Raw genomic sequence first — 15,943 nt, 5'->3', positions numbered from 1 at the left:
TTCCCTGCTGCATGCTGTGCAGTAATATTTGGCCGACATGTTTCCAAGATCGGCAAGGTTTTCTTACGTTGTTCAAGAAGTGCTTCAGGGCCCTGTCAAGGTTCCAGATTGAAAACAAGCCTCAATTCAAAATGAGACCGTAAACATTTTTACTCAAACATATCGCACCTAACGCATAACATTTATCACATTTTACACCGTCAAAATCTGTAATGCTGGTAATCAGTAATGTTGGAAATCAGTAATCACTAATCTTCAAAATCTGGCAAAATGTGAGCTCGCATAGTTCTGCCCATTATCTTTATACCTATGCGTCCCAGTAGGAAATTTTAGACAAACGAAGAACTTTATATTTTCATCATTAAGGAGACACTTTTTACCTATCGCCACCAGCACGGATCCAACAAAAGCGCTGTATCCCAAAACGTTGACTGTACCTCCGAATGCGGTGCGAGCAAACATGCAACCTGATTGGCAAACGTTTTAGACCTTTCGACGAGAACTATCTTGGCTACCCTATATCAAGCTCCATTTGCACTGGATAGGCATGCTACTGTGCCTACTTGTTGCTACGCTAGTCCGTGCAGTGCAGGGTAGGCTAAGACACGTGGCAGTGAAGCAATGATGAGAGCCGTTGTGTGCTCGAACAAGGGAGGAGGGCTCGTCCACTTTGAGCTACTATTTCTTGCGCGAAGCGTCCGTTCCTTCGGCTCCATTGTGAGGGCGATTAGAGTGTCCCTATGAAAGAACCTTTCTTTCGGCTCTTTTTTCCTGTTGGCCGACGCGAGTTGGTGAGATGTAGTGTTATCTTAGGCCAAGTAGAGCTGTAGAAACACTGTGCGCCTCCCGGACAATCAAATAGACATGCGCTGAGCAGCGCGATGTGTCTGTCCCAATGCTGGGGCTTCCCTTCGTCCCGTCTTTTTGCGTCGTCTTACTGTCGCGCCCGCAGCCTCAATCCGCGGGGCTTTTCTCTCTCTCTCTCTCTCTCAATCTGGGGCTCTGTGCACCGGACCAAAAAACGTACAAGGGTCCTTGCATTCTAACATCATACTCAAATACGGAGAGGACGCACCAGGCATGTCACATTACGTGCTAAAATTGTGCACATGAGTCCCACAGAATTTCTTTACTCAAGTAGCTTTCGATAATTTCATATTTATCATTTTTTCTGAGGTTTCACCGTGAAAATATGAAAAATAGGCGGCTGTACTCAAATAACCGATATTTTGCTTTTCACAAGGTCGTGAGTTGGATACCAGGCACCGGCGGCCTGATTATGACGGCGGAGATATGTGAGAAATTCTGCTTACGAAGCATTTGAGACTCCAGGCAGCACGGAGTCACATTTAATGGGCGCACATAATGTTTTACAAAGTGTTTCTATAACCGATGGCTTGGTTCATTGCTGCATGTCGAAATTGGGCAAAAACAACGCAATGACCCCATCTAAAAAATATCATTTCTTGCCTCAATATCTGTGTGCTATAAACACTATAATTTTATTGCGACAGCAAATTATGTGAATACTCCACGCGCTCCTCCGTCGTCACTGTCACCGTGAGGTTGCGTATGAAGTCCAAGGGCGATAAAATCGTCGCCGCGCGCCGTATTCCACACGTGCGAATGAGATCCGGCAAAGGAAGCACACAAAGTCACATGTAATGGCTGCAGATCATTTTATTGTGATAGCAACTATATGGGCATTCTAGCCGAATTTCTGCCGTCACCGGGAGGTTCTGTGTAAAGTCCAAGGGCGATAACACCGTCGCCGCGCGCCCTACGCTGTATGTGCGAGTGAAAGCGTGCGAGGGGAGCCGACGAGCGCGCCTGAATCTCGCCCGCGCGAAAAGGAAGAAAGCGGAGGGCAGGAAATACGCCGTCTTTCGCCGCGCGCGAGGAACCCAACATGGCGAGGCATCAGAGAGGGGGTCGGCATGTTACTGCGGCTGCAACTACGTATACAGCGGCTGAACGCAGTCACGCGGCCGCGTCTTCAGAGGGATCTGCGTTGGGGGGACTAGCGTCGGCGGCTCGTAGCTTTGTGTGTTCTCGGCGCTCAGTTTGCGTTGAAGCGATAGACAACAGCACGAAGGTCACTACGCTAGCTCACGCCAGCGTTTTGACTGCGGGTGTCCGCGGTCATCAAGTGTGATGCGTTCATGTTTGCTGTGGACGCTGACACTATGTTTGTTAATTTAGTTAGCAAGCGAACGCTTACCAACGAACGTTACAAAAGTCGATGCTTCATCGATGCTGCATGATGATCGCAATCAATGCTTAGCCTTTCGGGCGAAACTGCTACTTTTTTTTACCAACAACGCGTTTATGAAGCCGATAGCTTGGTTCAGTGCTGCATGCCGAAAATTGTGCATGAACAACACAGGTGGCCCCACCTAAAAAATACTATTAAGGCGAAATCCTTAAATGCCACATCGTTCAGTCGACCTTCAAAGCCATTGAGCGAAAACGCGGCGACTACATGAAATGTACAAAAATGGCCGACGGCCCAAAGAGTAAAGACACGATATCGGGTTGGTGTAGCGATAGACAACAGCACGAAGGTCACTTCGCTAGCTCACGCCAGCGTTTTTACTGCGAGTGTCCGCGGTCATGAAGTGTGATGTGTTCATGTTTGCTGTGGACGCTCACACTATGTTTGTTAATTTAGTTAGCAAGCGAACGTTTACAAACGAACGTTACAAAAGTCGATGCTTCATCGATGGTGCATGATGATCGCAATCAATGGTGCGGTGCGCCTTTCGGGCGAAACTGCTAGTTTTTTGTTTTTTTTACCAACAACGCGTTTCTGGAGCCGATAGCTTGGTTCAGTGCTGCATGCCGAAAATTGGGCACGAACAACACAAGTGGCCCCACCTAAAAGATATTGCTACAAGCGTGTGGTATTTCGTTGTTTGAACGAGGCGCGCGGGCGCCTAGACGAAGAAGACGAACTGCTCTGGGCTCTCGAGCTATCGGCTGTTCCAAGCGGAATTCCTAGCTGTTGTCTTAGCTTTGCGTAAGCTACAGCCTCCCACAACAACCGCGGTAGCATTAACAGACTCTCTATCCTTGTGCACCTCACTTACTGCTCCTGGCGAGTCGCATATAGTAAAAAATTTGCACTCATTGGTTCCAAGTCATTTGCGGAATTTGCGATTAGTATGGGTACCTGGTCACAAAGGCATATTTATGAATGAAGCGCAGATAGCCTGGCAAAGGCTTCTATTACAGGCCCTGTGTGTTCCCTTCTTCCAACGACAGGTTTCATAACGCCTGCTAGGTTTAGAAGATACACCCTTATGGCATCAAAATCAGATCTAACATCATCCACCGAACTGCACCACTTACAATTCCCTTGGAGCAGGAACTTTTGCAAATCCAGACAAACAGAAGTGGCATTAACAAGACTGCGATGTCGAGTCCCCCGCCTAAATTTCTACATGCACCGATCTGGTCTGGCGATCTCCCCTTTGTGTCATTTCTGTAACGAATTCGAAACGATCGACCATTACTTACTGGACTGCCGGCGTTTCTCCTCCCTAAGAAAAAGAACATTGCAAATTGCAATGCGACACCTCGGCCTGCCATTGAACTCTCCGGAACTGCTGTCTTTCGGAGCTTCTGTGCTTGGACACTCACACAGGAATGTATGCATCACCATAGAGAAATTCATTGTTGAATGAAACCGCTTCCATTGTTAATCCTAATAATCCATTTATCATTACCTCATTCCCTCTTATGCTACTATGCCTACTTTTTATATATTTATTGTCCACTGAATTGTATTAGAATTTATTCGCTTTATTATATTTACCAAAATTAGATATTAGCTAAATTTAGTCACTTAGCACGTATATAAAATCTTCCCGCCTATTGGCCGATCCCCGTGAGTGGCAATGCGCCAAAGAAAAGTCATCATCATCATCATCATGATCTGGCCAGCGCTGCAGCTATCTTTTGTAATTATACTTGTAAATAGTCTCCTGTACTTAATTCTTCGTTCGCGTAACATTTTTGGTAGAGCGTGCCGTTCCCCGTCCTCACCACGGAGCTCAGCAGCGGCCGCACCGTCCAGCTTTCCGCCATGGCTCCCGGTGACGACAACTCGTCTGCTGCTACTACTGCAACTCCAACCACCACGTACGTCACGGTTGCCACTCCCCGCGATCCTGGCATATTCTCCGGCCAAGATAATGTTGACGTTGATGACTGGCTACGCATGTATGAGCTTGTTAGCCGCAACAACCACTGGGACCCTACCATAATGCTAGCTAATGTCCTCTTCTACTTGGGCGGAACACCTCGTGTCTGGTTCCGGACACACGAGGAGGAGATCTCTAGCTGGGACGCTTTCAAGGCGAAGCTCCGCGACCTCTTTGGAAATCCGACCGGTCGGCAGCAGGCTGCAAGAAAAGAGCTTGCTACACGAGTACAGTCTTCCACTGAATCGTATGTCTTGTACATACAAGACGTGCTAGCTCTTTGCCGGAAAGTCGACGAGAACATGGTCGAAGATGACAAGGTTGGCCACGTTCTCAAGGGGATCGCGGACGACGCGTTCAACTTGTTGATCTTCAACAATGTGTCTACCATCAACGTCATTGTCAAGGAATGCCGCCGCTTTGAGCTCGCCAAAAGCCGCCGCGTCATTCCACAGTTCTCCCGGCTCCCTAACACGGCTGCGACACCTTCCTGCGTCGCCCTTACCGCTTCACCCCCCTCCAATGAGACCGTCACGCTTATTGTTCGCCGCGAGCTCGAGGCTGCCAGTCCTGCCACGTTCCTTCCGCGCCCACTTGACCCCACCATTGACCAACCAGCCCCAGCGATCTCCCTCATTCAGGAGGTTGTGCGGCAAGAGTTTGCGAACCTCGGTTTTCCTGCTGCCTGCTCCATCTCCCGAGCTGACGCCCGACTGGTGCCGGCAGCTGCTCCTCGCAGCGATCTGTATTCCCGTCCCAGATACCGCAACCCTACAGAGTGGAGAACTGCGGACGACAAGCCCATTTGCTTTCGTTGCCACCGCATTGGCCACGTCGCTCGCCACTGCCGCACCTCCTGAAGATCGCCGTATTCGAGCTACTTTTCCCCGTCTCCTCGCCCATATGCCGACCCTCGCCCCTACTCACCTCGCCGAATGCCTTCCAGCTCTCACGTATCCCTCGATGACAGTCGTCCCACTCGCTCGCCGTCACCTCAGCGCCGTCGGTCCCCGTCGCCCCAGCCACGCCGCTATTCATCGCCGACCAATTATGGCCCCTCCCGGACGGAAAACTAGGCCATGCAGCTCTTGGAGGTAGTGCTGCATCACGTTCGTCCTGTCCAAATCCTCCGTTGACGCTCCTCACGAACACGAACCTAATTGAAGTAGATGTAGATGGTGTCCCGTTGACGGCATTGATTGATACTGGAGCCCAAGTGTCCATAATGAGCGCTAACCTATGTCGTCGCCTCAAAAAAGTTCTTGCGCCTGCCGTCACTCGAGCCGTACGCGTCGCCAATGGCGCCACTGTTGCCGTCTGTGGTATGTGCACTGCTCGCGTAGGAATTGCTGGCCGCCAAGTTCCCGTCCTGTTCTCCGTGCTGACCAGTTGCCCTCATGACCTAATCTTCGGGCTCGACTTTCAGAAGACGCATTCTGCCCTCCTCGACTGTTCCACCGGTACGCTGTGCCTCGAGTTTCCTCTTGTTTCCGACGTTCGCCCGAACAACCACACACCCTATGCACTACAGCGTTTGTTCGGTTACCTCCAAAAGCCCTAACCTTCGTCGAATTGGCCTCAACGGCAACCGTGCCTGATGGCGACTATGTCGTCGCCCCTATTCGTGATGTCCTCCTGGCGCGCGACATCTCTGTGCCACACTCCGTCGTTACCCTTGCTGCTAATCGGATGTGTCTCCCCGTTGTCAATTTTGGCTTGACGAAGCAAGTGTTACCTGAAGGCATAGCGGTGGCCACGCTCCGGTCAGTGACAGACGACCACGTCACTGCTTTTGCAGCCGACGCGTCTCCAGATCCTCCTGATTACCGCAGGATGCCTTGAACCTCGACGACCCATTACGTCCCATGGTCGCTCCGGACCTCGCCCCTGGTCAAGCGGCCGCCCTATATCGCCTTTTGCTTTCCTATCGCGACATATTTGACACTGATAATCGCCCACTTGGTCAGACGTCCCTTGTTAAGCATCGGATAAACACTGGTGATGCTGTTCCCATTCATCGCCGACCGTATCGCGTGTCCACGGCAGAGCGGCAAGTTATTCAGCAGGAAGTCAACAAGATGCTCGCAAAAGGCATTGTTGAGCCCTCGTGGAGCCCCTGGGCGTCGCCGGTGGTGCTCGTCAAAAAGAAAGATTGCACGTGGCGTTTCTGTGTTGATTACCGTCACCTAAACCGAATCACTAAAAAGGACGTTTACCCGTTACCACGAATTGACGACGCCCTTGATTGTCTTCATGGTGCCAAATACTTTTCGTCCATTGACCTGCGATCTGGTTATTGGCAGATTTCCGTTGATGAGCAAGACCAAGAAAAGACCACTTTCGTCACTCCAGATGGCCTCTACCAATTTAAGGTTATGCCGTTTGGTTTATGCAATGCCCCCGCCACGTTCGAACGGATGATGGACTCTCTGCTTCAAGGTTTCAAATGGTCAACTTGCCTTTGTTACCTCGACGACGTCCTTGTGTTTTCTGCTACGTTTGAGACGCACCTTGAGTGCGTCGCAGCTATCCTTGACGTCTTCCGCAAGGCTGGGCTCCAATTAAACTCATCGAAGTGCCACTTCGGGCGCCGACAGATTACAGTGCTCGGCCATCTCGTCGATGCTTCCGGAGTACAACCCGACCAGGAGAAGGTTCGAGCAGTAACAGCTTTTCCTGTACCTCAGTCTGTCAAAGACGTCCGTAGTTTTGTGGGGCTCTGCTCTTATTTCAGACGGTTTGTGAAAGATTTCGCAGCAATCGCTCGACCACTCACTGAACTTCTGAAGAAAGACGTGCCTTTTACGTGGGGTTCCCCTCAGGCTGCTGCATTTTCACGCCTTATCACGATTCTGACCAATCCACCGATCTTGGCCCACTTTGACCCGTCCCCACCTACAGAGGTCCGAACCGATGCCAGTGGTTATGGGATCGGCGCAGTCTTAGCGCAACGACAACACGGACACGACCGCGTTATAGCCTACGCTAGCCGGCTCCTGACAACTGCAGAGCGCAACTATTCGATTACCGAGCGCGAATGTCTTGCTCTAGTCTGGGCTGTTTCAATGTTCCGCCCATATTAATATGGCAAGCCCTTCTCAGTAATCACAGACCATCATGCGCTGTGTTGGCTTTCATCGCTCAAGGATCCTACTGGTAGGCTCAGTCGTTGGGCTCTCCGACTACAAGAATATCCCTACGCAGTGACGTACAAGTCGGGACGCCAACACCAGGACACAGATTGCCTCTCTCGCTACCCAGTCCAAGACCCGACCTCTACGTCTGATACTGACACCGACGCCTGCGTTCTCTCTGTTTTTCCACTAGTCCATGTCGCCGACGAGCAGCGCCGTGACCCGTCCTTGCGTGTCATCATTGACCGCCTGGAATCGTCACTTGCCGACAGCTCCCTTCGCTTATTCACACTTCAAAATGGCGTACTCTACCGCCACAACGTTCACCCCGACGGCCCAGCATTACTCCTTGTGATCCCTAAACACCTTCGCACGGCTGTTCTCCACAACCTTCACGTCCTCCCCACTGCCGGTCACCTCGGTGTGTCACATACCTACGAACGGATCCGCCGACGCTTCTTTTGGCCAGGGCTTGCTCGCTCCGTTCGAAGATACGTAGCTGCGTGTGAGAAATGCCAGCGACGCAAGACACCGTCGACGCTCCCTGCTGGGTACCTTCAACCAATTGACATTCCCGTGGAACCATTCTTTCGGGTTGGTTTAGATTTACTTCGCCCTTTTCCTCTTTCTACCTCTGGGAACAGGTGGATCGCTGTGGCCACAGATTATGCCACGCGCTACGCCATCACCCGAGCGCTCCCTACAAGCTGCGCCACAGATGTTGCCAATTTTCTTCTACGCGACGTGATTTTATTACATGGAGCTCCGCGACAACTTCTCACAGACCGTGGCCGGACATTCCTGTCAAAAGTTATCCCGGACATTCTGCAGTCCTGTGCCACGAGACACAAGCTATCCACGTCATACCATCCGCAAACGAATGGCCTCACGGAGCGTCTTAATCGCACTGTCACAGACATGCTCGCGAAGTATGTGTCTTCCGACCACACTGACTGGGACCTCGCTCTGCCGTTTGTCACCTTTGCGTATAATTCCTCGCGCCACGACACAGCCGGTTATTCGCCATTTTTCCTTCTGTTCGGCCGAGAACCAGCACTGCCCCTCGACGCAAGCCTCCCTGTTCACACAGCACCCACCAGTGAATATGCACTTGACGCCGTCACCCGCGCTGCCCACGCAAGGGAAATTGCCCGTGGCCGCCTTCTGCACTCCCAAGAGAGTCAAGGGCGTTTGTACGACCAGCGACACCGCGACGTGCACTTCCCGCCTGCTTCTTTGGTGCTTCTATGGTCTCCGTCGCGTCAGGTCGGCCTGTCAGAAAAACTGCTGTCTCGTTACACAGGCCCCTACCAAGTGATTCGTGCCGTGACTCCCGTCACCTACGAGATCGCCCCTGACGCCCCATCTGCTTCCCAGTCCAGTGATATCGTGCACGTTACACGACTGAAGCAGTATCACCCTCCCAGTGATGACTTTTAGACGCTCCGGGACGTCGCTTCTGCCGCCAAGGAATTATGCTACACGCGTGTGGTATTTGGTTGTTTGAACGAGGCGCGCGTGCTCCTAGACGAAGAAGACGCACTGCTCTGGGCTCTCGAGCTATCGGCTGCTCTGGTCAGTGCTGCAGCTATCATTTGTAAATATACTTGTAAATAGTCTCCTGTACTTAATTCTTCGTTCGCGTAACAATATTATTAAGGCGAAAGCCTTAAATGCCACATCGTTCAGTCGGCCTTCAAAGTTCTTGAGTGAAAACCCGGCGACTACATGAAATGTACAAAAATGGCCGACGGCCCAAAGAGTAAAGACACGATATCGGGTTGGTGTAGCGATAGACAACAGAACGAAGGTCACTTCGCTAGCTCACGCCAGCGTTTTGACTGCGATTGTCCGCGGTCATGAAGTGTGATGTGTTCATGTTTGCTGTGGACGCTGACACTATGTTTGTTAATTTAGTTAGCAAGCGAACGTTTACAAACGAACGTTACAAAAGTCGATGCTTCATCGATGCTGCATGATGATCGCAATCAATGCTTCGCCTTTCGGGCGAAACTGCTAGTTTTATTTTACCAACAACGCGTTTCTGGAGCCGATAGCTTGATTCAGTGCTGCATGCCGAAAATTGGGCATGAACAACACAAGTGGCCCCACCTAAAAAATATTTTTAAGGCGAAAGCCTTAAATGCCACATCGTTCAGTCGACCTTCAAAGTCCTTGAGCGAAAACGCGGCGACTACGTGAAATGTACAAAAATGGCCGACGGTACAAAGAGTGAAGACATGATATCGGGTTGGTGTAGCGATAGACAACAGCACGAAGGTCACTTCGCTAGCTCACGCCAGCATTTTGACTGCCAGTGTCCGCGGTCATCAAGTCTGATAGGTTCATGTTTGCTGTGGACGCTGACACTATGTTTGTTAATTTAGTTACCAAGCGAACGTTTACAAACGAACATTACAAAAGTCGATGCTTCATCGATGCTGCATGATGATCGCAATCAATGCTTCGCCTTTCGGGCGAAACTGCTAGTTTTCTTTTACCAACAACGCGTTTCTGGAGCCGATGGCTTGATTCAATGCTGCATGCCGAAAATTAGGCATGAACAACACAAGTGGCCCCACCCAAAAAATATTATTAAGGCGAAAGCCTTAAATGCCACATCGTTCAGTCGACCTTCAAAGTCCTTGAGCGAAAACGCGGCGACTACGTGAAATGTACAAAAATGGCCGACGGCCCAAAGAGTAAAGAGTAGGGTTGGTGTAGGGTCTGGTTGGTGTAGTGACCTACTACACCAATCCGGCATCGTGTCCTATCTATATGTAAACGCTCACGCAGCAGTTTTATGGTGTGCGGGTCACTGTCTTCTACGAGTAAGCGAATTAAGAGTATGAATAAGGGGGATGACTAAGCGGATTCGACTTAGCGAATTTAGGGGGTCAATCTAATGCATCGGCACTTGGGCTTTCGCCTTACTAATATTTTTATCTTAATATATTTTAAGTCGTCTTACGAATTCCATAAGAGACCTTGGGAATGTTTTTCTTACTTCAATATCTGTGTGTTGCCACGATATTTTTTTATACGGACAACAGTTGTTTGGTTGGCCCGTCGTTTGCACTTAAAAACTGAAGACTTCATTCACATCGACGGCAGAGGGAAAGAAATGAAAAATGCTGCCTAAATTTTCCTTTCCGTATTTTTTATACATGTGACGTTTTACATACGGAGGTCTATTCCTCTTACTATTCACATGTGTAGTCGACAAGTTAACACTGCCCTTTCCGTGCACAGCACAATTGTTCATGTGCGTATTCCTCACCAGTGGAGTGTACTATCACCCGGAGTAGAATAACTTGCTGCCATAAAGAGGGTCGTACACAGCCTGCGATTAGGTTTGAGATAACGTTTAGCTGCTTTCTTTGCTTTGCTACTAGGGCTCATACACTAACAGCAAAAAGTTTTGAGCGCCCTTCACATATTGTTGCCTTTGGGCGCACGTGTTCTGAATGGTTATATAGTACGGATGTCCGCTAGGCACTCCTTACATATTCTACTTGTAGCAGATTTTAATTTCCGTTCCGAATAGGTAACGCAGCCTATCCGAGGCTAACGTGCAATGTCGCTGTCGAAACTTTTACAACAGTTCTGTAACAGACGAGCACGAACTTGTGCTAAAATTATTCATAATTGTGTCGTGATTCTCGACATAAATAGCCGTAAAGAAGATACGTCCGACGAAGCGCAAAGGACGAGGGGCTGAAATATCTATGATGATGGCACTATTATACGGGAATATCATTTTTAGGTTTTTCGGAATTATTAAAGATCATCTGTGCCAGATAACATAATTCTGCTCCTTTAGCTTGATTATTTAGAGAGGCGGACATTACTTGCACGACAAATCGAACCACATACTGAACTAAGTAAAAAAAGTCTACTAAATAACTTCTTAAATAATAACTTTACGGCAAATATTGCAATCAATGAATTGTAGTTTTAGGAAAGTGTATTCACTTGCAGTGAATTTCTAGAATGACACTTGTTTGGAGATTTGAATTGAATGGAATTGGTGACTTTTTATTAAACCTACAGGCAAAAACTCCTAACACAAGAGTACACCTGTGACCTTCTTTAGTTTATTTTGCGCTTACCGCTGCCTTTTTCTCCTACCAAGCGGCATTACAGGTCACTTGGTATTGGTTATTCGGTGTGTATCAGCCCTCATGAGTTGAATAATGCATTATTATATATTATTATCATTTACGTACGCAGCACCGTTCGCAGCCTAATAATTCACGCGTATGCAAGAGCTAGCTTTTGCGGTTACGATTAGTGTGTACGATTGTTTGTTCATTTATTTCCGACTACCCGTGCAGGTTAAAGCAGCACAGTAGCTTTGGAGCCGTTACCGTAACTACTCGTAGGCTATAAATCCCATGGTTGACTCACGCACATGAGAGTGGCGTGAGTCTTTCCCGTGGGATAGAAAGCTAGGCTAGATGCAATCAATTCATACGTGAAGTTGTGGCGTCTCACACGTGCTCTTGGGACGAAGGAACGACAACACAGAAGTGCAAACAATCAAACTGGCGCTTATTGCACCTTTCACACGCTAATGCACGCCAGCCGAATTACTACGCCGATAGGCGCGCGACAAATGAAGGAGGTCCGACTCACCGCTACCGGATAGCAAGCGAATATGTTCGCCCTCATGCTAGACGCCAACGCCTAATCGTTCACGTGTACCGTAACGCGAGCGGTGGCGCGTTCCATTGATACCTGTTATTCCATTCCGGTGGCATGCTTCTAAGCGTTCTCGGGACGGTCCCGCCAAGCGGGTCGGCGCACGCACGAAGCGCCTGCTCTGCTTGCCGACCCCACGCCCAGGAGCTGCAGCCTGCCGTCAGGTGGCGTTAGCAAAGCAACACCCGCACCATCTCTCCCAATGCACCGCAGCAACACCGACCGCCGCCACTGTAAAGCCACACTGCGAAAACGGATAACAGGAAACGGGAACCATGCGAGGAAAACAGCATCAGGGGACGCGTCAGAGTCGCGCAATCCCATGAAGTCTGCGTGGAAGGCAATGGCCACATGAACAAAATGACAAAAGAAGAGTTTTGTGCTCGTACTAAAGCGCTCGCCCTGTGTCCTTTTTTTCACGTCGAAGTAAGTTTCCGCACTGATTTGAAGTATGCGTTCATTCCTGCATCCGACTGCGCGTGACTGTTGAGGGCCAAATCGTGTTGCTATGCGAACCAACAGGTTTTTTAGCGAGCACTCACGTTTCGGAGAACGTACGTAGGGCGTCCATTTATTTCTGCACAGTATCGTTCGAGTGTAAACAGTATGGACAACATAGTTGATAAAATGTCACTCGTTCAACTTTATTTACAGATTCAGAAGGATCATCGAATTCATATGAAGAATACGAAGATGGAAGTAAGAACATTCTTTCTGAAAGTCTCAAAACCTATTTTGTTCTCTGAAATGCCTTGCAAAATTAGATTATTTCCATGGAGCTTTATCTGACATCAGAGGCACAGTGACAAGCATGATTAGCATGACTACACAGAAGAACTATTAAATATTTCGTGAATTTTAGTAATTAGTAACGCAAATATTTGCCAGTGCGAAACATGGATCCACACGTAGTTTCGATGCTTCATCTATGTTGCATGTACGTGTCATTCACGTAAATTTATTTACCGCATCGCAAGACTGCCTTCTTAGTTCATAGTTCATTTGCTAGTCTCCAGAAGGCAGCATATTCTTTCTGGCCTATTTTATTCTTGTTATTAGACGATACGTTGAAGGTTGAGCCTCAAATATGAATTTTACGTTAAACCACACGCATACCGTAGCAAGCTCACGAAATGTGAGCCCATTCGGTTTATTAGAAAATTTTTTATTTTATTTTATCGCCCTCGGGGGCTACACCGAGCTGTAGGAACGTTGCCCTGGTAGCACGGTCGTTGGAAGCCATCCCCCCGTATAGCAGCTTGTTACAGCGTTCTCTGATTTTATTGTGCCACCTTTGATTTGCGGGAGCTTCGGCTTATTAGCACCGCGCCTATAGGGTGTAACAGTTAGTCAGCGCCAAGGTAGTCGTCTAATGAACGCCTTTCTTGTACCCTGGGCATTCTCCTTATGGTGCTCTGTCTCTCTCCTAGTGGAGACCGAACGAGCGTCTGCTTCAGGCACGCAGCACACGCGGCTTAGGTGATCGTCGTCCTGCGGGGCTCGGATCCCCGGACTCGCGCAGTGGTCTAGGTGCCTCCCGGTGGAGCACCGCGAGACAGAGACCACAACTACTAATATTTACTTTTAAGTGCGGAGCACTTTAGGGGCCCGGGCTATCGGCGTCTAATGTGTCATGAGTCATGTCGTCACGCTCGGAAAACATAAGCGCAAAACAGGGCCAAAACATGCCAATAGCAGCGCAAAACCGGGTAAAATTATACTAGATTCAAAATAATAGCAAATACACGAATACTCATAAATTAATCGAATTATCTAGAGAAATTTGTTAAAATCGCTTCTAACAAGGCCGGCTGCTCCGCACTTTCCCAGCTTTCACGTTGACTGGGACTTTCTCTTTGGCTCCATGTGCGTGGCGGTTTCCCACCAGTTCCGTTCGCCATAGTAGTAGACGAAGAGGATGCCGGGTCAATTTTTTTGTAATTTTTTAAGCTGTTGTTGTTGTTTAGGTTGTTTTTGTCAACGGCTGCGTGCAAGTATAAACTCTGTAAGAAGCTTCTTATTCATGTCTGCTGCACCTAATATTTGCTATAAAGTGTCTGCCCGTTTCAAAGAGCATCTTACATGTTCCTCAGCTCCACCTGTCGGTAAATAGAACTCCTAATAATCAAAACGTAATTTCTTGGTGCCGTGAGGTCCCGTTTCACGAGTGTCTACTGTATCAAAAAACAGTCGCAACAGCTTTTTGTTTTTTCGAATACCAGAAATAACATGGATAAGATAAATCGAATACCAGGTTGGGTAGTACTACTGCCCAATTTCTGTTATTCGATTTATGAACAAACCAGTACACCGCGGCTTTTTAAAACGCCTGAATACGTAATTCAACCATTCTAACCTGTGAAATACCTCCCGATTTGGTTTCCAATTCGTCGTTGAAGAATAAAACTATGCACGATAACTTGTGTGACACTTACCTGATTGCTTTCTTTTATCAGTAGTGTAATTCGTGTCTTTGTGATTGTCACGGAGGAGTTGATTGCTGACGCTGACGCACGACTACTTATACCACATTTTTATGAAGATAACGACTGCACAACCATGAATGACTGAGGCACGGCGTATGTATTGCTGTCAAATGCTGCTGCGTTACTTTATTTCGTTTTTCCTGTGTCTGAAATTGATACATACCGGTATACAGACTAAATATTGTTCTTTTCGTATAAAAAATTACGTATTGGCATGACTATGCTAACTCTCCCGTTGTGTATTTATTCCAGCTGCCCCAGTGACATGCTATAAAGTAAATTCCACGGCTGGTCTGGTGCGTTCCCCGTACATTCATATATTTCTTCGTCTGTTGACAAGCGTGACAGCATACCTATATCATGAGAATACATACAAACGTTTCACTGATTCTGTAATTATTCGCATGAAAAGAAAACAAAAATCTTTGACTCTTCCAGTTCGGAGCTCGTTTACTGCGATAGCAGATACACATCCTACACTACAACGTTTTGTAAAACTTATGCAATGCCGCCCGATTCATTTCAAAGACGACAGCAACTACCGCACCACAACAATAACGCCGGGGCGAAGAAGACACTCCTTTCACGTAAATCCAAGATAGCAAATATTCGTAACTGCGAAATGAGTTATAAGAATGGCTGCTCCGCTCAAAGCAGCGCTATGAATGACGACTCAATCGCGCAGCATCTATTGCATCACTACCAATTTTCTATAGAGCATACATAGGCTGTAGCTACGAATCTCAGAACGTGACGTCCATAAATGGCGCGCGAAATCTGTACAGCCTTAAGCAGAACGACAAATAAAATGGCGGACTTGAGCCACTCCTACAGCTCCGCTGCGAACAAAAGCCTCTGACAGCGGCCATGGCTATCTTATCTGTAACGTCTTTGCGACGGAGGCAACCTCGTCCGCATCGGCTGCAGCATAGCGTGCTGGGGGCTTGAGCCTTTAGTGGTTCTTTCTTATGCCTGGGAAGGTTCTGATTGACGTCGAAAGTTGGTTCAGGTACTATAGTCGTCGTTGTAGGTGCACTGGAATCCGTGAAGGCGGAAGCACTGCTGGCTTGTACTATTTCTTCGATGTAGGCGACCGTGGTGCCTTTGTTAATGCGCTTGTATTCGGGGCTGAAGTTCGTCAGCATCACCCTTGCTTTCCCTGCACGTAGCTCAGCTATGCCTCTAGCGACCCAAATTTCACGGTGGAGCAGTAAGTGATGATCGTCCTCGATGACGCCCTCCATGCCTGCAGGCACTTCGGTACCGACGGAAATCATTACGCTGGAGCCAGGCGGAACGGTGACTTGTTCTTCAAGCACATTCAAGGCATGGTTACTTATGCGTGTATCTGGTGGTATCGCGTTGTGCGTTGAAAGCGTTATTGACTTGGACCTTAAGTCGATGACTGCACCGT

At 48.5% G+C, this 15,943-nt stretch overlaps 1 protein-coding gene across 2 annotated transcripts in view; it reads left to right on the top strand.

The window, feature by feature from the left end:
• LOC125943760 (evasin P672-like) overlaps positions 1-15,943 on the top strand; it is a 108,098-nt gene that overhangs the window by 13,966 nt on the left and 78,189 nt on the right. For both annotated transcript variants that reach the window (XM_049663265.1, XM_049663264.1), the window contains exons 3-4: positions 12,698-12,742; positions 14,782-14,825. In XM_049663265.1, coding sequence (XP_049519222.1) covers positions 12,698-12,742; positions 14,782-14,825 — 89 coding nt within the window. The remainder of the gene's footprint in view (positions 1-12,697; positions 12,743-14,781; positions 14,826-15,943) is intronic.

This window comes from Dermacentor silvarum, chromosome 3, assembly GCF_013339745.2.
Source record: "Dermacentor silvarum isolate Dsil-2018 chromosome 3, BIME_Dsil_1.4, whole genome shotgun sequence".
NCBI classification, from domain to species: Eukaryota; Metazoa; Arthropoda; class Arachnida; order Ixodida; family Ixodidae; genus Dermacentor; species Dermacentor silvarum.
This window is presented reverse-complemented; position numbering and strand designations above follow the sequence as displayed.